Source organism: Hyla sarda, chromosome 5, assembly GCF_029499605.1.
Source record: "Hyla sarda isolate aHylSar1 chromosome 5, aHylSar1.hap1, whole genome shotgun sequence".
Classification (NCBI taxonomy): Eukaryota; Metazoa; Chordata; class Amphibia; order Anura; family Hylidae; genus Hyla; species Hyla sarda.
Window position 1 is genome coordinate 244602136 of NC_079193.1, and position 27706 is coordinate 244629841.

The following is a 27706-nucleotide window of genomic DNA, read 5'->3' on the forward strand; positions in this document are numbered from 1 at the left end:
CCGTATATACTCGAGTATAGGCCGAGTTTTTCAGCACGATTTTTCGTGCTGAAAACACCCCCCTCGGCTTATACTCGAGTGAACTCCCCCACCCGCAGTGGTCTTCAACCTGCGGACCTCCAGAGGTTTCAAAACTACAACTCCCAGCAAGCCCGGGCAGCCATCGGCTGTCCGGGCTTGCTGGGAGTTGTAGTTTTGAAACCTCCGGAGGTCCGCAGGTTGAAGACCACTGCGGCCTTCAACATCATCCAGCCCCCTCTCACCCCCTTTAGTTCTGAGTACTCACCTCCTCAGCCCGGACCACCTCCTCACCGGACCACCTCCTCACCGGACAGCCCTGCAGGACCGGACCAGCGCCGAGCGGAGGTGAGTACTCAGAACTAAAGGGGGTGAGAGGGGGCTGGATGATGTTGAAGGCCGCAGTGGTCTTCAACCTGCGGACCTCCGGAGGTTTCAAAACTACAACTCCCAGCAAGCCCGGACAGCCGATGGCTGCCCGGGCTTGCTGGGAGTTGTAGTTTTGAAACCTCTGGAGGTCCGCAGGTTGAAGACCACTGAGGGCGAATGATGAGAAGAGGATGATGAAGGGGGGGTGTGGGGATGATGAAGGGGGGTGGGGATGATGAAGGGGGGGTGTGGGATGATAAGGGGATGATGAAGGGGGGATGTGTGGGATGATGACAAGGGGATGATGAAGGGGGGATGTGTGGGATGATGACAAGGGGATGATGAAGGGGGGATGTGCGGGATGATAAGGGGATGATGAAGGGGGGATGTGTGGGATGATGACAAGGGGATGATGAAGGGGGGATGTGTGGGATGATAAGGGGATGATGAAGGGGGGATGTGTGGGATGATAAGAGGATGATAAAGGGGGGATGTGTGGGATGATGACAAGGGGATGATGATGAGGATGTTAATGACGGGTCTGGATGATGACAGGGGGGGATGAGGTATTTCCCACCCTAGGCTTATACTCGAGTCAATAACTTTTCCTGGGATTTTGGGTTGAAATTAGGGGTCTCGGCTTATACTCGGGTCGGCTTATACTCGAGTATATACGGTACATGGAAGGTAAATAAACATACAAGAATAAAAGAACAGCAACAGCTTAAACTAGACAGTAACAAAAAGAAAGGGTAGGAGAGGGGGGGGGGGGGGGTTTCGTAGAGGAAGAGGGAAAAGATCCCGGAGCTCAATAAAAATACAATTATGTCCACACAGTATCAGGAGAGACACATTTCCAAATAAAACATAATAGAGATGTATAAAGGCACACTCGTGTACAGTTATAAAGATAAATAATAAGACATATCTGCTGCATGGGAGGAAGAGATCCACAAATCCCAAACCTTATGGAAAGTATAAGACCGAAGGGCATTAAGCTTTTCAGAGACCTAGACCTCATTCTACACTGCTCAAAAAAATAAAGGGAACACTTATACAACACAATGTAACTCTAAGTCAATCTCACTTCTGTGAAATCACACTGTCCACTCAGGAAGCAACACTGATTGACAATCAATTTCACATTCTGTTGTGTAAATGGAACAGACAGCAGGTGGAAATTTTAGGCAATTAGCAAGAAACCCACAATAAAGAAGTGATTCTGCAGGTGGTGACCACAGACCACTTCTCAGTTTCTATGCTTCCTGGCTGATGTTTTGGTCACTTTTGAATGCTGGCGGTGCTTTCACTCTAGTGGTTGCATGAGACTGAGTCTACAACCCACACAAGTGGCTCAGGTAGTGCAGCTCATCCAGGATGGCACATCAATGCGAGCTGTGACAAGAAGGTTTGCTGTTTCTGTCAGCGTAGTGTCCAGAGCATGAAGGCGCTACCAGGAGACAGGCCATTACATCAGGAGACATAGATGAGGCCGTAGGAGGGCAACAACCCTGCAGCAGGACCCATACCTCCACCTTTGTGCAAGGAGGAAATGGAGGAGCACTGCCATAGCCCTTCAAAGTGACCTCCAGCAGGCCACAAATGTGCATGTGTCCACTCAAACGGTCAGAAACAGACTCCGTGAGGGTGGTATGAGGGCCCCATATCCACAGGAGGGGGTTGTGCTTACAGCCCAACACCGTGCAGGACGGTCCAGCATGACAACATCCTCCAGCCTGCAACATCCTCCAGCATGACCAGTTTGGAAGTGGGTCAGTAATGGTGTGGGGTGGCATTTCTTTGGGGGGCCGCACAGCCTTCCATGTGCTTGCAAGTGGTAGCCTGACAGCCATTAGGTACCGAGATGAGATCCTCAGGCCCCTTGTGAGACCATATGATGGTGCGGTTGGCCCTGGGTTCCTCATAATACAAGACAATGCTAGACCTCATGTGGCTGGAATGTGTCAGCAGTTCCTGCAAGAGGAAGGCATTGATGCTATGGACTGGCCTGCCTCTTCCCCAGACCTGAATCCGATTGAGCACATCTGGGACATCATGTTTTGCTCCATCCATCAACGCCACATTGCACCACAGACTGTCTGGGAGTTAGCGAATGCTTTAGTCCAGGTCTGGAAGGACATCCCTAAGGAGACCATCTGCTACCTCATCGGGAGCATGCCCAGACATTGTAGGGAGGTCATATGGGCACGTTGAGGCCACACACACTACTGAGCCTCATTTTTACTTGTTTTAAGGACATTACATCAAAGTTGGATCAGTCTGTAGTGTGGTTTTCCACTTTGATTTTGAGTGTAACTCCATGTACAGACCTCCGTTGATAAATTTGATTCCATTGATAATTTTTGTGTGATTTTGTTGTCAGCACATTCAACTATGTAAAGACAGAAGTATTTAATTTGATTAATTTATTCATTCAGATCTAGGATGTGTTATCTTAGTGTTCCCTTTATTTTTTTGAGCAGTGTATTAATAACCATAGGCAAGGAAAGGGTAAAAGACCACAATTTTGCCGCTCCACAATATCTTGCCAAATAGTAGCCACAAGTGGACAAGTCCACCAAATGTGGAGCATGGAACCCAGCTCAGAACAGCCACAGAAACAAAGAGGCGACACCTCAGGATAAATAGCATGTAGCCTCATGGGAACAAAGTAGGTTCTATGGAGGATTCTAAGTGCGGTCTCAGCTAAAGAGACCTGCTAGCTACCCTTACTTAATTGAGTGCATCAAGTATGACAATCATGGATAAATATAGATGTCTGTAGATCCTCCTCCCATTGAAGCATAAATGGCAAATTAGTGTCAGAAGGGGTTTGGTTGAGTGAAGAATACACAATAGACAAGGAGCCCGGTTTAAGAGGAGAGTACAATGCTAAGGCTTCAAAAGGGGTAGTATCCACCACTGTAGATATGAGAAGACCTGTGTAAGTCTGAAAATTTCACAAGTAGGTGGGTGGAACCTAGAAATAAATAGCGCTGCGTAATAAGTTTTTTGACTATCAAGAAATGGTGAAGACAGGTTAATTTATTGTCACACCACCACCTAAAGTCCAGGGGGGAATAAAGGATTAGCAATCAAAGAAGTCAGAGAGGAAATGGAAGATTGTAGAGAGTACTTAAAGCGAACAGAGCGCTAAAGGAGGAGAGCATTTGAAGAAATAACAGCAGTTGATGGAATGTATCTAGACACAGGGACCGACAGCCACATCAATGATGACAGGGCATAGGGGGCCAAAAGACCATTTTCCAAGGAGATCCACCGGGGGCCCGATATAGGAGCATTACACGAAAGAAGCTGGGAAAGGCGAGTAGATTTATTGTAAAGGAGAAAGTTTGGCACAGAGAGACCACCCACCCATTTATGATAAAACATCAGGGACCTAGGAATATGGGGACGTAAACCTCGCCAGATGAAACCAAACACATCCACCTGGAGAGTTCAAAGATCTGGTGTCCGAATGGGGATCGGGAGCGTGGGGAAAAGATATAATAACTTGGGTAACACTACCATTTTAACAGAATGAATGCGACCCAACCATGAGAAATGAGGTAGGTCCCACCTTGCGAGGTCCGCTCTTATGGATTTAAAAAGGGGGACATAATTCAGTTTATACACAAAAGAAAGGGAGGAGGGAAGAGACATACCAAGATAAGGCATTTGAGAAGTAGAAGGAGTAAGAGCAAGTCCTACACCAATTTGGAGGTATTACAAAAACGAAACTCTGATTTATGTCTATTAAACACTAGAGATGAACAAACTTACAGTGATTTGATTCGTCACAAACTTCTCGGCTCGACAGTTGCTGACGTTAGCCTGCATAAATTAGTTCAGCTTTCAGGTGCTCCGGTGGGCTGGAAAAGGTGGATACAGTCCTAGGAGACTCTATCCTAGGACTGTGTCCACCTTTTCCAGCCCACCGGAGGACCTGAAAGCTTAACTAATTTATGCAGGCTAAAGTAATCAACTGCCGAGCCGAGAAGTTCGTGACGAATCGAATTACTGTAAATTCGCTCATCTCTATTAACCACCAGGTCAATGCTGAAAAAATATTTGGTAGAGAGATCAGTGGCTTAGTCAAGGTGAGAAGCAGGTCGTCAGCGAACAAATTCACCTTGTATTCAGAATGAGCAATAGTCACTCGAGCAACATCTACATTATGGCAAAGGAGACTCGCCAGGGGCTCCATGGCCAACGTAAAGAGGGCAGGAGAAAGTGGACACCCCTGTCGGGAACCCCGCTCTATTGATATAGGGAGATGATTCAGGGAGGGGAGCTTTAGGTACGCCACAGGGTTAGAGTATAGAGTCCGCAGGGCATCTACAAAGGGACCCGAGAAGCCCATCTGACCAAGGACAACAAACAAATAGGGCCAAGAGACATTATCAATGGCTATTTCAATATCTAGCCCCAACAATGTAAGCGGGGTAGCCGTTACAGAACCCTAGTGGACTATGCTTAAAGGAAATCTGTCAACAGAATCACCCACACTAAACCTGTTACACAGGCTTGTAGTGCGGGTGATCCTGATTAAAACGCTTCTTACCTGGTTTAAAATGGTTCAGCGGTTCTTAAGATATCTATATTTTTAGTTTTCTGTTATTCCCTGGCTTGGGACTCAGTGGGAGGTCTTATCATCTGGGACTCGGCCACACGTAATTCTAGTTGGGCGGAGCTGCCGCCCGGCTCATGAATATTCATGAACTTAGGCCGAGAAAGAAGAATTAGATCAGGAGGATAAGTTCATGAATATTCATGAGTCGGGCGGCAGCTCCCCCCAGCTAGAATGACGTGTGGCCGAGTCCCAGATGATAAGACCTCCCACTGAGTCCCAAGCCAGGGAATAATAGAAAATTAAAGATATAGATATCTTAAGAACCGCTGAACCATTTTTAACCAGGTAAGAAGCGTTTTAATCAGGATCACCCGCACTACAAGCCTGTGTAACAGGTTTAGTGCGGGTGATTCTGATGACAGATTTCCTTTAAGACTTTACGAATATTATCAGGGGCCAGCCTCCCCGGGATAAACCCAACTTGGTCGTTATGAACATGAGCGGGGAGAAGGGAGTTAAGTCTATGGGCTAAAATAGATTTAAAGATTTTGGCGTTTAAATTGATTAGGGAAATCAGGCGATAGTTAGAAGGAATCAAGGGGTCTTTATTGGGCTTTCGGCTTTCGGCTTGGAGAAACTCAGGAGGCATGGGGGAGCCTGACAGCAATTTATTACAAAACTTAACAATATTGGAAGGCAACACAGAACTGAACGTCTTATAGTATTGGGTCAAAAAGTTGTCTGGACCTGGTGCTTTCCCTAACTTTAAATCAGAGATGGCCTGTGCCACCTCATTGTCTGTGACAGGAGAATTAATAGCCTGATGCTCCTCAGGGGAAATAGAGGAAAGAGAAATAAACTGAAGAAAAACATGCACAGCATGAGGAGAAGAGGCAGAGATATCTCCTTATATAAGGACAGACAAGAAGCCAAGAGCGTACCCAAGTGGCCTAACATAAAGAGTGTCAAGACAAGGAGAAAAATAAAGCAAAGTACAGGTGAAGCAAAAGAATAGGGGAACATAAAAGGGGAAACAAAGAAAAATGGAACTGTCATGACTGAAGGAAATAAAATGTCATAAGTGAAGGGGAAAAAAAGGCGTGCGACCCGAGGGGGGGGGGGGGGGGGGGGAAGGTTGAACCCCCTTAAAATATAACTTTTTATTGCTTCAGTAAAAACAAATGTTGGGATTCAACTTGACACTACTAGGTGTCAGTAGCACACAGCTATAGTCTAGCACATGGATGCTAATGAGCTCATAATGCAGCAACAGTAATAGTGTGCCGTTATTTTTGCTTGACCACCTGTTTGGCTACAATAAATGGAGATACTGGCTGACTATATCACGGCAGTGAAAATAACACACAAGCCTACGTCCTGACGTTTCACTGGCAACCCAGCTTCATCAGAGGACTGGCTGCTTGTGAGCGCCGAAAGTAACATCTCCCCTTATATAGACTCCCCTGATGTCATCTGTAACTGTCCCCTCTGTCCAGCCAATAGGTGATCAAGATTCATGTCACGTGTAGTAAAGATACCATTGATAGCATTATATCATTCCGCACATGGACTGTTGTACTCACCGGAAACCCATGGGTTTCCCGTGAGTACAACGGACCAAGCGCAGCGCGATATTATGCCATCAACGGTATATTTATATTTTTTATCAGTTTTTACTAGCATATGTATACTTAGAGGGCTGTATCCAGTTTTGCTATTTTGTTGTGATATGCATTGTCATTTGCAAGGCCTTAAATATAGAGAGGTGTGTCTTTCCAAATCCTGTCCAATTATTACATTAACAGTATCACAGAGGACTACACTCAAGGTGTAGAAACATTTCAAAGATGATAAAGAGAAATGAGGCCCCGAGAGTCATAGAAGAGGATCTAAATACTTATGTACATTTAAAACTTAATTTTTATTTTCAATAAAGTTGCAAACAATTCTTATTTTTTAATTTAGGCATGAGAGCTCAACATAACAAAATGTGAAAAAGTTAAAAGGGGCTATATAATTTCCAAATGAATTATAATTTCCAAATGCATTATATTGGTGGAGAGTAAATGAAAACTGCAAAATACACATGGCTTCTTCCCTTGTCACCCCATGCATTCCAGGAGTGCTGCTGTGCAGTGGCCCAGGGACAATCTTTTTGATACCTTATTATTTTTGAAACTATAAGTGAGAGCAGTGATATCATGATTACAGGTGAAAATCCTCATGGGAAAGCATGACTTCAACTAGAATTTACTTATTTTCCAATTTTCCAAACAACTATTTGCATATGATACGCCACTGGAAGCAGCCCAAAGAAGGATTGTTGGTTAGGTCCTGAACATAAAGAATATTGTGATTGTGAACAAACCTATGTAACAGATACATGCACATCAATTTTCCTTCCATAACCCTGCCAACTTTTTACAATAACAAGTTCAAATGCTGCTAAACTTAGTCTTTGTGCTTAGCTATAAGCCCTATTTTAGCAAAACCTTAAAAAAAACCTTACTGAGAAGAGAATGTGAGGACTGAAGAGAACTTGAAAAGGCTTTATATGGAAGACATCTTGAAACTGTTAAATATATTTTTCATCTATAAAATTGGCATTTGAAACATCATGGTTGTAAAACTGTACTTTGCTAAAAAGAACAAACTTATATAGCCCAAATAAAAAAGGAACAACAATAAGGAATCAACATTGTCAAAGATTTACCTGCATGAAGGTATGCCAAGTCTGGGTTTTCAATGTCTAAATGTAGTTCCTTGAGATGGTTCCGAAACTCCATTGGGGCATTGGTTCCATAGTTGCACTTGGGACAGTTGTACATTTTAACCCCCTCATGCTTGCCGGTGTGCAAAATGTGCTTACGGACATTTTCTGCACAGTTTGACCTAATAGAAATATTTTTTGTTATTATGTATAGTAAAAGAATTTACATGTACAACATGGTGGCTTTTGTGATATATCAACACCACTATTCTATGTGATTTCACTCTATGGATGGACTTATTAGGTCAGGTGAATATTTATCAGCACATTACAGACAGTACTAATAGTGACTAATAATAATCATCAATAATGACTAATAATGATTAATATGCCTATCACATTTTTTTTTAATCTATAGACATATCCACATTGGGGGCTAATTTTTACCAGTTCAATTTTTCTTTTTATGACATCATTTAATGTACCAGAAAATACGATTAGAAAAATTTTATGTGGTTGAATGAAACAAAGTAAAAAATAAAAGAGAAAAATCTGCCATTGCTTTTTATGTCTACAGTCTTTTTAAGTAAACACAAAGACTTAAAAAAAAAAATCTTTTTTGATCACTATTTATTTAAATTCTTTGGGGAGGTGAGGTAACAAAAAAAGCAATTCTAACATTGTGTATTTCTTACAGTTTTCATTGTGCAGGATAAAAACATTCATTATTAGTTTGTTTTTGTTATATGATAAATTGGAAAACTAGGTTTGGCATGGGTACGTCCTGGGAAGGGGGGAGCAGCTATGGAGCGGGATTGTGACATCATCTGGAATCAACAGCCCAGGGGCCGCAGCTAATAGCGTGCAGCGGCGATCAGGGCTATTAATACTTTAGATCCCGCAATCAAAGCAATTATAGATAAAAGAATATGATTAACAAATTTAATGTCTATCTTTCACTGGCCTAAAACAGGTAAGGCAGGAGGATTTAGAGAACAGTTCCTTTGTTACAAATATCAGTTGCTCCTTAATGACTGGTTCACCTATAAAAAGAAGCAGGGGTTCATTTTTCTATGTCAAGAAAAACAAAACAAAAAAGTTTAAAGAACTGGCAGTCTCCCAGTTGTGTCAGCATTATCATATTCCATCAGACCCTCTGATGAAGCGTGCATGCGCACGCGCAACAGCTGTCATCCATTTATTCATGCGGAAGCTCTTGTGTACTGTCCTGCCATTTGATGTGATGCACCTCTGAAATAAAGAATAAACACTGTTTGCACTTTAAAGCTGGTGAGTGCGGCCCATTCTTTCTTCATTATTGGATAAGCTAAGAAAGTAATGGGGCAACGTGCTGCCTACTTCCTGGCTGTCAAATTCATGAGCCGAGCCCGGTAAACCTGGTATCACAGCGGCTTGCGAACATTAGACCTTTGAAAGGCTTGGCTTGTGTTAGCCTAACAGCGGCACCATTATAGGAGAAGGGATGAGGAACACATGGCGTTTTGGTGCCATGACGTTAAAGTAGCCCAATATCCTTTGCAGCTAATAGCAAGATCACATAACCGCAGGTTAGCCAATCATTGCTTGTATACAGCTCCCAAGCCAATCAGGAGACAGCAAAGGGGTGACTGATAAAACCCTATGCACTGTATTCCCCCCGCCATCTTGGAGAAAATAAGAATGACAAAAGGACCTATACATCATACGCTGTTCAGAGTTCCAGCAGGAAAGAAGTACATCCAAAGAGAGAATATGATATAAGTAACATCAGGCACTGTACCCCCGAAATGCGTCATTGGTCTTTGAATTGAATAAACATAGTGCCTGCTGGTACTTATATCATTTTCTCGCTTTGCATATACTTCTTTCCTGCTGGAACTCTGAACATCGCCTGATGCATGGGTCCTTTTGCTGTTTTCATAGATTCTACAGACAGGACTGGATCTTCTACTCCTGTGACCTGTTGGGCTTTGCAGTTCTCTTCTACCAGGAGCATATTTGTACCCCAATTTAGGGGTGATAAGCGCTGTCTATCTGCAACAAGGTGAGCGGCCATCCACAAAGTTGGCGTTGTTCACTTTTTACCCCCATCTGGTGTCTTCGGTAATACACGAAGCACGGTCCCTCTTTTTCTTTCTATTTATTTTTAGGGTATGTTCACACTGAGGAATTGGAGAGGAATTTCCACAAGTAATTCTGCTCGCTTTTTCCTCTCCAATTCATTCATCAGTGAAAATCCCCATAGAGCTGTGCAGAATTTCTGCCCCTCAGTTAACACTGAGGAATTTTCTCAAGCAGAATTCTGACGAGGAAGTCTGTTCCGCTTGAAGAAAGAACATGTTCTTTCTTTCAGGTGGAATAAGCGTCGTTCTCCCATAGAGATCAATGTTATTTTTTATTTATTTTTTAGTCAGAAGCAATTGCTGCGAAATTTCTGCATGAAATAAAGAAAAAAATATTATGAATAGAAATACTTGATACTCCTCCTCCGCATGAAACCTGCATTTCCGCGCGGAATTCCGCACCAATTCCGCGCAAAATCGCTGCTAATTCTGAGCGAAAAAAAACCCTGTGTTTTGGGGCAGAAATCTTTAGCGTGATTTCCGCTCCAATTCCTCGGTGTGAACATTAAGGTATCTTGGAGAAAAGGCTGACAGCGTTTCCCAACCAGGGTGCCTCCAGGTGTTGCAAAACTACAACTCCCAGAATGCCTGGACAGCCTTTGGCTCATGCTTTGAGTTGTAGTTTTGCAACACCTGGAGGCACCCTGGTTGGGAAACACTGGGCTGAGCATTAAGCGGTGCACAGAAGAACTCACTGTGGAACTACAGATCCCAGAAAGCCTTCACAAATACTATACAAAGCAAATTGAGCAAAGCATTGTGCAGCGGGCTGGCCTACATTACTGTGTCCAGTTGCTGCACTACAAATCCTAGGAGTGTAACTATGGAACGTTTTCACACTACAATACAAAGCCAGTTGAGCAATGTGAAGTGGGCCGAACTTAGTGACATGCATTACTGTGTTCAGTTGCTGCACTACAAATCACAGCAGTGTGGCTGCACATTGAGCCCATAGAAAGCTATAACAGTACAATACAAAGCAAGTTGAGCAAAGCATTGTGCAGTGACCTGCATTTTAACATAAATATGCATTTATAGTATTCAGAGTGGATGTGGAATATGCATTGTATGCCAAATTACCAGTTTATTCTGGGTTTATTTAACCCCTTAAGGACCAAGCCCATTTTCACCTTAACTACTTAGGGACCCGGGGCGTACCTGTATGACCATGGGAATTTATGTCCCTGCCGTGTGGGGACTGGACCGGAATGACTGCTGCTATATATCAGTAGGCACCCTGTGCAAACCCCTGGGGGGATCCGGGTCAAATCTGCGGCGATTCCGGGTCATACGGGTCTCCAGTGACCCGGAAAATAAGGGGGAACGGAGTTGTCCAAGACACCCCGATCCCCCTGAAGGCATAAGAGTGAGGTGGCAGGGGTGCCACCCCTCCTATCCCTGCTATTGGTCGGTCAGAAGAGACCGACCAATAGCAGATCGGGGGCTGGAGGGTTAACGTTCGGTTCGGCCACTGAGTCCACTGACTGTTGTCCGGGCAGAATGGGGGAACTGTCCTGTGATCGGCGGCGGCGGCGGTGGAGGTCACTTACTGGCGGCAATCGGCAATCCTCTCCCTGGTGCGGCGGTCCTGCGACTACGGAAGCTGGTGAGTTGTTGCCTAGCAACATCTGGAGGGCTACACTTTGGAAATCACTATCCAGTAGTCTCTAAACTGCAGTCCTCCAGATGTTGCAAAACTACAACTCCCAGCATGCCCAGACAGCTGTTTGGGCATGCTGTGATTTGTAGTTTTGCAACATCTGGAGGGCCACAGTTTGGAGATCACTGTGTGATAGTTTCTAAACCGTGGCCCTCTAAACCTTGCAAAACTAAAACTCCTAGCATGCACGAACAGCAAACGGCTGTCTCGCCATGCTGGGAGTTGTAGTTACGTACCTCCAGCTGTTCTATAACTACATCTCCCAGCATGCCCTTCGGCGATCAGTACATGCTGGGAGTTGTAGTTTTGCAACAACTAGAGGCACACTGGTTGGAAAATACGGAGTTAGATAACAGAATCTAATTGAAGGTTTTCCAACCAGTGTGCCTCCAGCTGTTGCAAAAGTACAACTCCCAGCATGTCTACATTCACACAGGTGGGTTTACAGTGAATTTCCTGCTTCTAGTTTGAGCTGCGTCAAATTTTTCGCCACAAGGCAAACTCCTAGCGGTAAACTTCGTAAACCCGCCCGTGTGATTGTATCCTAAAACACTACACTAACACATAATAAAGGGTAAAACACTACATATACACACCCTTACACTGCCCCCCCCCCCCCCACCCAATAAAAATGAAAAACGTATCGCACGGTAGTGTTTCCAAAACGGAGCCTCCAGCTGTTGCAAAACAACAACTCCCAGCATTTCCGGACAGCCACTGACTGTCCAGGAATGCTGGGAGTTTAGCAACAGCTGGAGGCATCCTGTTTGGAAATCTCTGGCATAGAATACCCCTTTGTCCACCCCTATGCAATCCCTAATTTAGTCCTCAAATGCACATGGCGCTTTCTCACTTTGGAGCCCTGTCGTATTTCAAGGAAACAGTTTAGGGCCACTTATGGGGTATTTCTGTACTCGGAAGCAATTGCGTTGCAAATTTTGGGGGGCTTTTTCTCCTTTTACCCCTTATGAAAAGTAAAAATTGGGGTCTACACCAGCCTGTTGTAAAAAAAATTCAAAATTTACACTAACATGCTGGTGTTGCCCCATACTTTTTATTTTCACGAGATGTAAAAGGAAAAAAAAGACCCCCTTAATTTGTAATGCAATTTCTCCTGAGTACACAAATACCCCAAATGTGGGTGCAAAATGCTCTGCAGACAGACAGACAAAGCTCAGGAGTGAGAGCGCAAAATGTACATTTGATGCCTAAATTAGTGATTTGCACAGGGGTGACTGATTTTACAGTGGTTCTGACAAAAAAAAAAAAAATTAATACCCATGTGTGACGTCATTTTGGAAACTACACCCCTCATGGAATGTAAAAAGGGGTATAGTGAGCCTTAACACCCCACAGGTGTTTGACGAATTTTCGTTAAAGTAGGATGGGAAAATGAAAAAAAAAAAAATGTTTTACTAAAATGCTGGTATTACCCAAAATTTTTCATTTTCACAAGGAAAAATAGGAAAAAAAAGCCCCCCAAAATTTGTAACCTCATTTCTTCTGAGTAAGAACATACCCCATATGTGGATGTAAAGTGCTCTGCGGATGAACTACAATGCTCAGAAGAGAAGGAGCGCCATTTGGCTTTTGGAGAGAAAATGTGTACGGAATTGAAGGCCACGTGTGTTTACAAAGCCCCCGTAGTGCCAGAACAATGGACCCACACATGTGACCCCATTTTGGAAACTACACCCCTCACATAATGTAATAAGGGGTACAGTGGGCATTTATGCCCCACAGGTGTTTAACAGATATTTGGAACAGTGGGCTGAGCAAATGAAAAATTACATTTTTCATTTTCACAGACCACTGTTCCAAAAATCTGTCAGTCAAACACCAGTGGGTGTAAATGCTCACTGCATCCCTTATTAAATTTTTTGAGGGGTGTAGTTTCCAAAATGGGGTCACATGTGGGGGGGTCCACTGTTCTGGCACCACGGGGGGCTTTGTAAACACACAAGGCCCCTGACTTCCATTCCAAACAAATTCTCTCTCCAAAAGCTCAATGGCGCTCCTTTTCCTCTGAGCATTGTAGTGCGCCAGCAGAGCCCTTGATGTCCACACATGGGGTTTTTCCATACTCAAAAGAAATGGGGTTACAAATTTTGGGGGGTATTATCTCCTACTACCCCTTGTAATTTTTTTTGTGAAAACATATTTTTTTCTCATTTACACATCCGATATTAACGAAAAGACGTCGAACACCTGTGGGGTATTAAGGCTCACTGGGCCCCTTGTTAGGTTCCTTGAGGGGTGTAGTTTCCAAAATAGTATGCCATGTGGGTTCTTTTTTTCGCTATTCTGGCACCATAGAGGCTTCCTAAATGTGACATGCCCCCAAAAACCATTTCAGAAAAGCTCATTTTCCAAAATCCCATTGTCGCTCCTTCCCTTCTGAGCCCTCTAGTGCACCCACAGAGCACTTGACATCCACATATGAGATATTTCCTTACTCAAGAGAAATTGGGTTACAATGTTAGGGTGATTTCTCTCCTTTTACCACTCGTAAAAATTCAAAAACGGGGTCTACAAGAACATTCTTTACAAGTGTAAAAAATGAAGATTTTGAATTTTCCCCTTCACTTTGCTGCTATTCCTGTGAAACATCTAAAGCGTTAACACACTTACTGAATGTTTGAATACTTTGAGAGGTGCAGTTTTTATAATGGGGTCATTTATGGGGTTTTCCTTATATGAATGCCCCTCAAATCAACTTCAAAACTGAACTGGTTCCTGAAAAATTCCGATTTAGAAAATTTTGTGGAAAATTGCTGCTGAACTTTGAAGCCCTCTGATGTCTTACAAAAGTAAAAACATGTCAACTTTATGATGCAATCAATTTATTTGGGATGTCCATTTTCCTTATAAGCAGAGAGTTTCAAAGTAAAAAAATGCAAAATTTTAAAATTTTTAATCAAATTTTGGAATTTTTCATCAAGAAATGATGCAAGTATCGAAAATTTTCTACCACTAACATAAAGTAGAATATGTCACGAAAAAAACAATCTTGGAATCAGAATTAAAAGTAAAAGCATCCTTAAAGTGACAGTGGACAGATGTGCAAAAAATGCCTGGGTCCCTAGGAGGTTAAGAACCAGAGCGTTTTTTGCACATCTGTCCACACTCACTTTAAGCATTAATAACTCTGAGATGCTTTTACTTATGAATTTGATTCCAAGGCTGCTTTTCGTTACATATTCTACTTTACGTTAGTGGTAAATTTTCGCCAATACTTGCATAATTTCTTGGTGACAAATTCCCAAATTTCATGAAAAATTTTAAAATTTATAACTTTGAAGCACTTTGCTTGTTAGGAAAATAGACATTCCAAATAAATTATATGTTCATTCACATACACAATATGTCTACTTTATGTTTGCATCATAAATTTGACATGTTTTTACTTTTGGAAGACATCAGAGGGCTTCAAAGTTCATCAACAATTTTCCAATTTTTCACAAAATCTTGGGAATTTTTCAGGGACCAGTTCAGTTTTGAAGTGGATTTGAAGGGCCTTCATATTAAATACCCCATAAATTACCCCATTATAAAAACTGCACCCCTCAAAGTATTAAAAATGACATTCAGTAAGTGTATTAAACCTTTAGGTGTTTCACAGGAATAGCACGCATGTTCTTGTAGACCCAGACTTTGAATTTTACAAGGGGTAAAAGGAGAGAAATCCCCCCAAAATGTGTAACCCAATTTCTCTCGTGTAAGAAAATACCTCATATGTGGATATAAAGTGTTCAGCTGGCACAGTAGAGGGCTCAGAAGGGAAGGAACAACAATGGGATTTTGGAGAGCGAGTGTTTCTGAATTTTTTTTTTTTTTTTTTTTTTTGGGGGGAGGGGGCATGTCGCATTTAGGAAGCCCCTATGGTGCCAGAACAGCAAAAAAAAAAAATATGTGGCATACTATTTTGGAAACTACACCCCTCAAGGAAAATAACAATGGGTACAGTGAGCCTTAACACCCCACAGGTGTTTGACGACTTTTTGTTAAAGTTGGATGTGTAAATGATTTTTTTTCTTCACTAAAATGCTGGTTTTCCCACAAATTTTTCATATTTAAAAGGGGTAATAGGAGAAAATGTCCCCCAATCTTTGTAACCCCACACCTCATTTGAGTATGGAAATACCCCATGTGTGGACATCAAGTGCACTGCGGGCACACTACAATGCTCAGAAGGGAATGAGTCACATTTGGCTTTTGGAAAGCAAATGTTGCTGAAATGGTTTTTGGGGGGTATGTCCTATGGTATACATGGCATACTATATTGGAAACTAAACCCCTCAAGGAACATAACAAAGGGTACAGTGAGCCTTAACACCCCACAGTTGTTTGACGACTTTACAGATGTGTTAATGAAAAAAAAATGTTTTCAATAAAATGCTTTTTTTTCCCCACATGTACCATTTTTACAAGAGGTAATAGGAGAAAATGCCCCCCCAAATTTGTAACACCCGTTTCTTCTGAGAATGGAAATATCCCATGTGTGGATGTTAAGTGCTCTGCGGGTGAACTACAATGCTCAGAAGAGAAGGAGCTCAATTGGGCTGTTGGAGAGAGAATTTGGCTGGAATTCAAGTCGGGGGCCATGTGCATTTACAAAGCCCCCATGGTGCCAGAACAGTGGACCCCCCACATGTGACCCTATTTCGGAAACTACATCCCACACAGAATTAACAAAGGGTGCAGTGAGCATTTACACCCCACTGGCGTTTGACAGATCTTTGGAACAGTGGGCTGTGCAAATGAAAAATTTTATTCCTGGACGTCCTACGGCAGCACAGTATGGGTTAAGTTAGTCCCTCTGAACTTGTCAGAAGAGATAATCAGCACATAATTAAGTAATTAGCACAATTAATATGACCCTCCTACAGAGCATAAAGACCCTAGAATACCCACACACAGCTGTTTTTTTCTTCTGCTTTCAGAAGAGATATTTTTTTTATCTATACGTTTTGCCAATCATTATTATTTTTTATGTCAGACCTCTATAGGGGTGCTGTGAAGCCACCTCTACCTATTTGGATGCTTTAGGTACTGTGAAGTGCAGTGTGTGCAGCCATGTTTATTGGAGTACTCACTCCTGATTCGGTGTGAACAAATATGCCAGGGATAAACATGCAGGCACACATCCGACTTACTACTTCCAGGTTCCATCACGAGGAGAAGCGCGCAGACATCTTAGGACCCGCAGCATTCCAGAAGTACGTTAGGTCACCAGACGCATGCTACCATCACGACACGCCGGCATCCTGGAAGTGACGTTCAAAAAGGGGTGGAGCCCGCAAAGGCTCCCGGTCTGCGGCCGGGTCGGCGTCTCTAGACATAAGGAGGTATGATGGCAGTGTCCTGCTGCCTATACACTGTGCCAGGGCACCAGGACTAACTGTGAGTATATTCTTATGACTCATAGTTACTGTGAAGTAATTAATGTGTGTGTCTGTGTGTGTGCTGCTTCAGACTGTAGCCATGTGGTCTCTCCACTAAAATCGATAGTTACTGTGAAGTAATTAAAGAGCATACTGTCTGTCAGGTGCGTCTCTTGGTGGTTTTAGGACGCTGTGAAGTGTCTTATTGCTTATTTTAAAATTTCCCTATGAGCATGGCTTTGATAAGTCAGGATCACTGTGAAGTATCCTGTCCAGCCTAGATAAACAGATTTTTTTTTCAAGGATACTGTGAAGTATCAGTGTACAAGTGATATTGTTCTACTCAGTACATGATAAGTGTTATATAGGGGGATTACTGTGAAGTTCCTTTACTCATATATTTCAGTCTGAATTGCCTGACCTTGTTTTCTGGTTCTAGAATTTATCAATATTAAATGCATTACTTATAGGTGTTTGACCCAACTCCTAGGGGCAAGAGAACCAGGAAGTCAAGACACAGGCAATGCAGATCTGAAGAAAACTTCCTAGAGAGAGTTTATACTATTTTCCAGTGTCTAATGATAAAGTTTTGCCCTCCCATCCTTGTCTTACTAAATGGTTTAAATCTAACTTGGAAAAGCCAGAGAAACGGGTGGATTTTGGGTCTCGTTTCAGGTCAGTTTATAGGCTCTCTTCAGAAACCACCACCTCATGGTATAATCCACCTAGAGTAGAACTGCCAGTTGCTAAGTTGGTGAAACAATCCTATTTTCCTTCTGAAGAGTCATCCCTTTTATCCAATCCTATGGATAAGAAAGCAGATTCTCTATCTAAAAAGGCTTTTTCCACAGCCGCAGCTGTTTCCAATGTAGCCATTTCATCCTTTCCTGTGGCTTGGAAGCTTAGGATTTGGCTGAGCCAATTATCCAAAGATCTCTGAAGGGGTACCCAGAGAAGATATTCTAAAGAAAATCCCTATTATGAAGTCTGCCGCTGAATTTTTGTGCGATGCCCCACTGGACACTCTTTGCTTATCGGCACAAAATATGGCAGAATCCAATTCCAAAAGAAGGGTCTTATGGATAAAATAATGGATGAAAGGAGATGTTGCAAAAAAGAATCACTTTTGTTCCCTGCCTTTTTCTCCCGAGTCGCTATTTGGCCCTAACATTAAGGGAATATTGAAGGATATGAATGATGAGAATTATATAATAGGTCCAGATTCAACAAGCAAAGAAGAAATACAAATTACAATTATTCCACCAAAGTCAAACCTCCAACAAAGAAGAAGGAATTATGATGCCAGTTTAGCAATAGCCAAAGAGCGAGGAAGATTAGGAGGCTTTTCTCCAGTATGGGCACAGACAACAGGCAGAGGCTTGCGATAGACCTGACCTATCTAAACAAGTTAATAGAAAGGAAGCCCTTCAAGATGGAGAGTATAAGATCAGCAATTCCAGTTCTGAACCAGGGAGATTTCCTGGCCTCTCTGGATTTTTCAGATACCTATCTCCACGTGCCAATCCACCATCTTTTCAGAAAATATCTAAGATTTGCCATCAAAGTGGGAGACTCAATTTGGTACCTTCAGTTCACATGTCTCCCTTTTGGACTAAGTTCCTCTCCAAGGGTCTTCACGAAAATAGTGGTGGTCCTCTCAGCAGCTCTTCGACTTCAAGGTGTCGTCATAATTCCCTATTTGGATGATTGGTGGATAAAGGCAGCATCAAAGGAAAGGCTGTCATTCCATGTGTCCAAGACAATAGAATGTCTCCAAGCCCACGGATTCATTATCAACGTAAAAGAAAATCCAACCTGTCTATAACTCAAAAAAAAAATTTCTAGGATTTGTGATAAATTCAGTATCCATGAAGATTTCCATATCTCCAGAAAGAGAAATGAGGTTAAGGAAACAGATTAAGTTTCTATTGAGAAAATGAGGATCTTGGGCAGTCTTACCTATACAATAGATGCGGTTCACTGGGCGAAGGCTCATATTCGCAACCTTCAAACAAAAGTCCTAGCCTCATCGAACAGGTCACAGACGGCTTTGGAAAAGCCCATATGGATTCCAGCGAATCTCTGTCGGGATCTTCAATGGTGGCTTGTACCAAACAGGTTTTCGAGTGGAAAATCATTACTTCCAGCCCAACAGACAATAATTACAACAGATGATTCAGCTCATGGATGGGGAGCATACATTGGGCATGATTGGGTTCAGGGTCAATAGTCCCTATCAGAAAATATTTTTTCCTCAAACATGAAAGAGTTGAGGGCAATATACTTAGCACTTCTTTAATTTTCCCCTTGCTTGTGGGACAAAGAGGTCCTAATAAGGTTGGACAACCTCCCTACGTTTATTTTTACTTAAGCAAGGGGGGACGAAATGCCCATCGCTAATGAAGGAATGTGCAAAGATTTTCAGTTGGGCAGAATGCTATATCAGAGATCTCACAGCAGTGCATATGAAGGGAACACTCAATGTGAAGGTGGACCTCCTCAGCCGAAAATCTTTACACCCAGGAGAATGGGAACTAAAGCAAAAAAAAATTCGAGCAAGTGACAAGGAGGTTTGGAGCTCCAGATCTGGATGTATTTGCAACAAAACGCCAAAGTAAAAAAAATGTTATTCCCTGTCTCGCCTAGACCATCCTTTCTACATAGACGGCCTCTCAATATCCTGGAAAAAGAGGTTTGTGTATGTCTTTCCTCCTCCAGCCCTGATCCAGAGAACTTTATGGACTTTCAAGAAGGAAAAGCCCAGGGCAATCCTCATTCTACCATATTGGCCGAGAAGATCCTGGTTCTCGATGATGGGAACCGTCCCAGAACCGGTTCTGGCATCTGCCCATCATTGGGGTGGGGCGTAACTGTGTAGGGGCATATGTATATGTAGTATTACTTTTTATTTTGTGTAGCGTTTTTCGGGTACATTCACACAGGCGGGGTTCACAGCGAGTTTTCAGCTGGAAGTTTGAGCTGCAATGGACAATTTGCTGCATTTCAAATTTGCAAATGTTATGCAAGCACGTGCCCGTTTGAGTGTACCCTGTACATTCATGGTGGGGGGGGAAACCTCCAGCTGTTGCAAAACTACATTTCCAAGCATGCCCTTTGGCTGTCCGTGCATGCTTGGGGGTTGTAGTTTGCAATATCTGGATGCACATTGGTTGCAAAACACTGAGTTAGGTAACAAACTTTCAGAGATTCACAACCAGTGTGCCTCCAGCTGTTGCAAAAACTACAACTCTTAACATGCAGTGACAGTCGAAGGGCATGCTGGGACGTGTAGTTATGCAACAGATGGAGGCACACTGGTTGCAAAACACAGTTTGTTACTTAACTCAGTGTTTCGCAACCAGTGTTCCTCCAGCTGTTGCAAAACCACAATTCCCAGCATGTACGATCTGTCAATGCATACTGGGAGTTGTAGTTTTGCAACAGCTGGATGCGCACTACTACAGCTCCCAGCATGCCTTTGGCTGTCCATGCATGGTGGAAGTTGTAGTTATGCAACAGTTGGAGGCACAATTTTTCATAACTACATAACTACAACTGCCAGCCTGCCCAGACAGCCAAAGGGCATGCTGGGAGTTGCAGTTGTGCCTCCAGCTGTTGCAAAACTACAACTCCCAGCATGCCCTTTAGCTGTGCATGCTGGGAGTTGTTGGTAGGCAACAGCAAGAGGTAAACAGCGCTTACCTCCTGCTGTTAGATCTCTCCGCTGAAGACCGCTGCCGCTGGGGACTGCCGCCATTCGGGACCGCCGCCACACCGGACCCCAGGTAAGCCTCCCCGCACCCTCCACCGCCGATCACCCCCTCCCTCCACCTCTGATGCCCCGCCGATACCGCCCAGCAGGACGGGTGTTTCGTCTGCCTCACTCCTGCTGGGCAACAGTGATTGGTGCCGACTTGTACTGCACCAATCACCCTTTTTTCTGGGTCACTGGTGACCCGATTGATCCGGAATCGCCGCAAATCGCTGATCTGAATTGATAAGTGATTTGTGGCGATCACCGACATGGGGAGGGGAGGGGGTGTCTCAGGACCCCCAAGGGCTTTGCATGGGGTGCCTGCTGAATGATTTCAGCAGGCATTCCGGTCAGTCCCCGCCCAGCGAGTAACGGGGACCAGACTTGTTCTCGGTCACCTCAGAAGGGGAAAGAGTCTGACGATATGACGTTGAGCCACGTGTTAGGGAATTTCTTATTGCCTACAGTTACATGGTATGGTGGAAATTTCGGTCCTAGACAGTCTGTTCCATCATCTCTGTTTCTGCTCCCCCTCACAAGTGTCAAGCAGAAGGATAGCATTAACTACAAGGAGATGTTGTGTGAGGACAGTCAGCCTTTGGAGTGTGTTGCTAAGATGGTGGAGGTGGAAGCTGTGGCTGAGCATAGCCCCAGTGGGACTGGTGGTGGTAGGTGTGGTGGGGATACTGTAAGGAATCCTGGTGGATATGCTGAGGGGGAGCAAAAAAACACAATCAGACATTAGGAGGTCATGCTGAGGGGAGGAGTTTGATGATGATGTAGTTTTGAATAGGACATGGAAACCAGGTATGAAGGAGGTGACACGTTCAGTGCAGAAGGGTAGTGCTACAGTCAACAGAGAAGACCGTAGCTAAGGTAGAATCAGTACATCTGTTAAACATACCAGACATAGTCCTGCTGGTATGATCAACTCAAAAAATGTTTCCAAAATGTACTATACCTCTCTGCTCAGACTAAACTCCTCAGTTTCTGCATATATGAGACCTTCCCTGGTGTGCACAATGTACACTAGAGCTGACAAGTAAAAAAATATTCTCGAAATTTACTGCCCAAATTTTTTTCTAAATGTATTCAACCTTGCAGCCCAGACTCACCAATTCAGTAATTTCACAAATATGACTTTCCCTGGTGCGCATCAGAAGTGACTTGTTAATTTTTTTCAAAATTTTTTTTTTTTTAATTTTGTAAAATTTTTCAAGAAATAGTGGCTGAGCATAGCACCAGTGGGACTGGTGCTTGTAGGTGTGATAGTGATATTTAGAGATGAGTGAACTTACAGTAAATTCGATTCGTTACAAACTTCTCGGCTCGGCGTTTGCTGACTTTAGCCTGCATAAATTAGTTCAGCTTTCAGGTGCTCCGGTGGGCTCAAAAAGGTGGATACAGTCCTAGAAGACTCTTTCCTAGGACTGTATCCACCTTTTCCAACCTACCGGAGCACCTGAAAGCTGAACTCATTTATGCAGGCTAAAGTTAGCAAACGCCGAGCCGAGAAGTTCGTGACGAATTGAATTTACTGTAAGTTCGCTCATCTCTAGTGATATTGTTTGGCATCATGGTGGATATGCTGAGGGGTTGAAAGGAGCCCATGTTCAGACATCAGAAGTTCATCCTAAGAGGAGTAGAGGAGACGATAAGGAGAAGTTTGATAATGACTGTGTAGTGTTGGAAAGGACATGGAAACCAGGTGAGTAGGATGGGACATGTTCAGAGCAGGAGGTAGTGGTACTGTCAGTGAAGAAGAGCAGAGCTGAGGTAGGGCCAAAACTCCTGTCAACTGTATCAGATATAGTCCTGCTGGTCTCATCAGCTCAGGAGAAGGACAGTGACACTGCTGCACCTGTAGGCAAAGAAAAGGACCTTTCATAGGGGCACAGTCAGGTGGTGGTGTATCGGTCTGGCCATCCTTGCTTTGCACAATCATGTGACGGAGAGGGTGGGCCACTACATGCAGCAGTTGGAGTGAAGCACAGTGCATGCATTGTTAGATACTTGAAGTAGCAGCTATGGCCAGGGCCAATGCATGTCTTTTACAGCCCACTGGGTCAACATCTTGCAGAACAAGGCTCCACTGCAACAAGGCCGGGAAATAGTAGTGGCGCCTCCACAGTTGTGCTGATCCTGTTCAACATGTGACACCTGTGTTTATCCTTCTCCTTAGCCAAGTCCTCCTTAATGGACATCTTGCATCCTCCCCACAGATAAAAGCTTAGCTAACCCAGTATAAAGTCAGAATCAGGGAATTTTTTCCCCCTTTCAAGAAGATGGATAAATTGGATTTTATAAGGAGAAGCTATGCAGCCAACTTACCATACCTTTCCAGCACCAAACATTTGCTAAATGGGGGTTCACTCTCCGCTCCCCACTAAGTCAACTCCTCAATCCATCTGCCAACACTACCCCTGCAAGAAGCAGGAGCAGCATTTTCAGCGCAGCAGGTAGTATTACCCCTAAGGGAACAAGGTCTGTCAGAATTGTGGCAAAAAGTCAGATGGAGGTGTATATTTTAGCATTGAAAAGCCTACAAAATCCAGTAGTGCAGTGTGTTTTTAAACACGCTGTTAGTTACCATGGGGTACAGCATGTCAACATAACTTTGACATTACTTTAGCCTTAAAAACACTTTAAAACTACTTGATTGCATTCCTAGGCGAGCGAGCAGGGTTTAGAGCTCTTCACTGCAAACCAAATTTTTTCAGAAATTTCAGTGAACCTACTGAGCCAAACTTTTGAAAACTTTGCACAATAATGCACAATAACAGTGTCTTTGCTTAGTTTCCCTTCTACAGCTCTTAGAGTTTTCTGTGTGAGGTTTGCTTTATTTCTAAATTTTAACACAGCTATATCTCTCCTGCAAATTACCATTTGTATGCTTTCCTCCCTTATTGACAGCCTGGGTAAGATAACCTCCAAGGGTTCTCTCCCCCTGCCCAAATTATGAGTTTCTGTGTAACCACATATCCTTTCCTTCTGAGAATATGGGAATATTCTGTGCAAAGTTGACCACAGCAAGCTAGAGTGCCCTGTGAAGACAGAAGCCTCCTCCAGGAGAGGCTATAAGCAGGAGCTGTGGCTATCTGCAGATATCACTTGTCACAGAAACTGAATAAGGGGATTAATATTGGTCTATCAAAAATAACTGTTCAACCATATTCATTACAACTTTTACACTGTTCAGCCCATCTTGAACAGTTATGCATATTTCCCTTTTTTTTGGGGTACTTATGCCTTTTTTAACTTTATATTTATGTGTATTGTATATCCGTAATAAAATGTCATTATATATTTGATTCTTATCTCTAGTAAAGTTTTTCTTGTGCTTTTGTGTAAAATGTGTATACACTAGAGGATTCTAGCATAATGGCAGGATAAAAGGACAGGCTCATAGCCATGTACGGTATTTAAGTTGTCCAGAGAGACCTTTGTGTCTAATTCTGTATATTTCACTATATGCTCACAGTCAACTGGCCTGTCATGTGACCTTACATGCACTGGAGTAAAACAGTGAATGTGATGGATCAAAGTCCTTACTGAACACGTCTACAAAGTACAGCCTATAGAATCACTCAGGCAACCCTGAAAGAAAAAACTGATAAAATGTTTCCCATAAATACTAAATAAATACCAAATATTATAAATACTAATTCTAACCTAAAAATTATAAACAGATGTTCTTTATCTTGTAATATTTGTCTTGCAATCTGTGGCTTGATTTTATGCTACTTTTTAAGGGTTTAGCAAAAACCTTACAGAAACTGATTGATTAAATGTGGTGGAGTCTAGTTAAATAATTTCCATCCCCCCCGTGATCTCCTGAACAGGGCCCTGACAGTCTGCTGGAAGGGGGAGTGCCGACCCCTGTACTTAGCGGTGGCCAATACGCCTCCTCCATGTATCTCAAAGAGATAAATGGGGGGGGGGGTGTGTTGCCCGCGGTTTCCTGTGAGGGTCGTAATGGCCGCTTCCAGCAGACTGCCAGGGCCCTGATGAGGAGATCAGGAGGGGGGGGGGTCCCCCACGATCTATAACTTAAATTAAATTTCACTGGACTACTTATTTAACTAAATGTGGTATGTACAAGGCAAACTGATTGTTTAAAGCATTGGAAAAAATCTAAGTGTGAACAATCGTGCAAACCTTAGTGCCACAATTCCTCTTTTATAATGGATGCTGCAAGACATGAATACCAAATAAAACATCCAAGTGCTGAAGGAAGGTAAGTTTAGTATGTATGACTGGTGAAGTCAGCTGACTTTAGAGAATATTATATTAAAATATCAGAAATATTCTACAATAGCTACAAAATCTGATGATATAAGGGTGTCTTGGCATGTTGCAAAAAATTATGTGATAAAAAAAACAGATCACCATTTGCCTAACTAGGGATGCTAATGCAAAAAGCACATGGTTTAATGCAAGCCTCATTTAGAGAACGGGACAATTGCAAAAGTTTACGCAACCAACCTGCCAAGTGTGGATAAACCCTATGAGTTAGTTCTGTCACTGTTTCATTTTAATTCCTCCCTAAATTTCAGTACCTTGTAGGACTATAATGAGCCACATTCTCCCTAAAGCTCCACAAGCACAAAACACGTTCACTCAATACTTCATGTTCCAGGTCGAAAATATTCGGAATGATGGTATCATATACACTGACATAGATGATGGCTTGGGTGCTTTGTAAAAATACAATAATTTTTTAAACTCCTGAAACATAACAGAAACCATGGCTGTATATTAGACTAACTTTATATTTCATGCTACAAAAAATGTTTAGGGTAAACCTTTTAATAAAAAGATCCTATTCTTTTTTTGGGCCTTGCACAGCTCTTCTTTGTCCCCTGTAAGTCTCTCAAATGTCTTATTTAAAAGGAATATATAGTACTCCCAGAAGACATTTTCCCATTTCTATTCTCTTCAACTCCTGTGAGCCCTTGTTCGGTGTGATAAGGCAATCTCCTTGGGGATCTGAGCTGTGTAGTTTCGTAGCACGAGTGACAAGGACTCGACTTGAATAACTGCTGTGCGCAGGTTGTAATTATGTCAGCTGGAGTGTTGAACAAGGGGACTGATTAATGTGAGCCCCAGCCCAGGCACAGTCCCTATCAAAACCTTCATGCAGGCCAGCAGTGGGGATGGGTTAAAGCAGAAAGACAAAAAATGTTGTACAGTCCATGATAGATGAATTGCTCCAACAGTCTTCAGGCAGATGTTCCAGGACAGTATAATATACAATTACTCTGCCTTATCACCTTCCCAGGGACAATAAAGCTTCCTCCTACTATAGCTCATGTGAGTGAAGGCAAAATTAGTTTTACTTTTACAGCCTAGACTCACTCATCATGTAAGCTTGATGTGCGTTCATACATGAGAAACATACATGTAAAAGGCACGAAAACATGAATATAACCGGGGCATTACATTCATGAGCAATAAAATTAGGATCCAACATTTCACATATTTTTGGGCCGCACTTTACTCACGTCATATATAAGCTTTCTAAAGTTCTAGGGTTTGAGAGATGATGAGACAATTCTCAATAGGGATCTTATACAGATAGTAAAAATGATCTGGACACACAACATCTATTACCAATCTTCCATTAATCTCCTGTTGTTAATGGCAAAGACTGAAGAAAATATTTTACACTTCAAAAATAAAAACTGTTAGCTACCAAAAGGCTCTTATGATCTGTGAAATACATACTGCAAGTGAAACCTGTCAATCCTGTCCCACAGATGGCCAATGGATATGCCACATCTGTCTTTATTTGTCATCACAGGGCCCCTATTAGAACATTCTTGGGCTTGTAGCTTGCGAAATCCAGCAACATGTCTTTTGTACACAGTGGTAAAGTACTATACACATCATGCGTGAAATCATTGAGGATTCCTGTAGGTTGTTTACATATCATAGACATTAAGGCTAAAGTAACAAGGAAGATACCGTATATACTCGAGTATAAGCCGAGCTTTTCAGCACGATTTTTCGGCTTATACTCGAGTGAACTCTCCGCCTGTCAATCCCTTCTCAGTGGTCTTCAACCTGCGGACCTCCAGATGTAGCAAAACTACACTCCCAGCATGCCCGGACAGCCATTGGCTGTCCAGGCATGCTGGGAGTTGTAGTTTTGAAACATCTGGAGGTGCGCAGGTTAAAGCCCACTACGGCCTTCGTCATCATCCAGACCCCCCTTTAGTTTTCTACTCACCTCCCCTCGTTGGGAAGGAAGGGTGAGCTGGTCTGGGCCATCTATGCTGCAGAGACCGTCCATTGGGGAGGGTTAGTCATTCCAGGCTGTCCATCTTCACCGGGAGTCCCTCTTCTCCGCTCCGGGCCGGCCCTGGACTAGTGACGTTGCCTTGACGATGACGCACAGGGATGTCCGTGCGCAGCAGACGTCCAGATGTCCCTGAGCATGAACGTCCCTCTGCGTCGTCATCAAGGCAACGTCACTAGTCCTGGGCCGGCCGGGAGCAGAGAAGAGGGCCTCCCAGTGAAGATGGACAGCCTGGAACGACTAACCCTCTCCACCGGACGGTCCCTGCAGCATAGATGGCCCGGACCAGCTCACCCTTCCTTCCCACCGAGGGAAGGTGAGTAGAAAAATAAAGGGGGGTCTGGATGATCACAAAGGCCGCAAAGGTCTTCAACCTGCGGACCTCCAGATGTTTCAAAACTACAACTCCCAGCATGCTGGGAGTTGTAGTTTTGCAACATCTGGAGGTCCGCTGGTTGAAGACCACTGAGAAGGGATTGACAGGCGGAGAGTTTACTCGAGTACAAGTCGAGGGGGGCGTTTTCAGCACGAAAAATCGTGCTGAAAAACTCAGCTTATACTCAAGTATATACGGTATCTTCCTTGTTACTTTAGCCTTAATGTCTATGATATGTAAACAACGTACAGGAATCCTCAATGATTTCACGCATGATGTGTATAGTACTTTACCACTGTGTACAAAAGACATGTTGCTGGATTTCATGAGGACATGGGGGGATGATGTATTTCCCACCCTAGGCTTATAGTTGAGTCAATAGCTTTTCCTGGGTTTTTGGGGTGAAATTAGGGGCCTCGGCTTATAATCAGTTCGGCT

The 27706-nt window shown here is 43.2% G+C and overlaps 1 protein-coding gene across 5 annotated transcripts in view; it reads right to left on the minus strand.

Annotated features, from left to right (window-relative positions):
• ZNF407 (zinc finger protein 407) overlaps positions 1-27706 on the minus strand; it is a 598515-nt gene that overhangs the window by 176212 nt on the left and 394597 nt on the right. For all 5 annotated transcript variants that reach the window (XM_056521427.1, XM_056521429.1, XM_056521428.1 and 2 more), the window contains exon 8: positions 7674-7852. In XM_056521427.1, coding sequence (XP_056377402.1) covers positions 7674-7852 — 179 coding nt within the window. The remainder of the gene's footprint in view (positions 1-7673; positions 7853-27706) is intronic.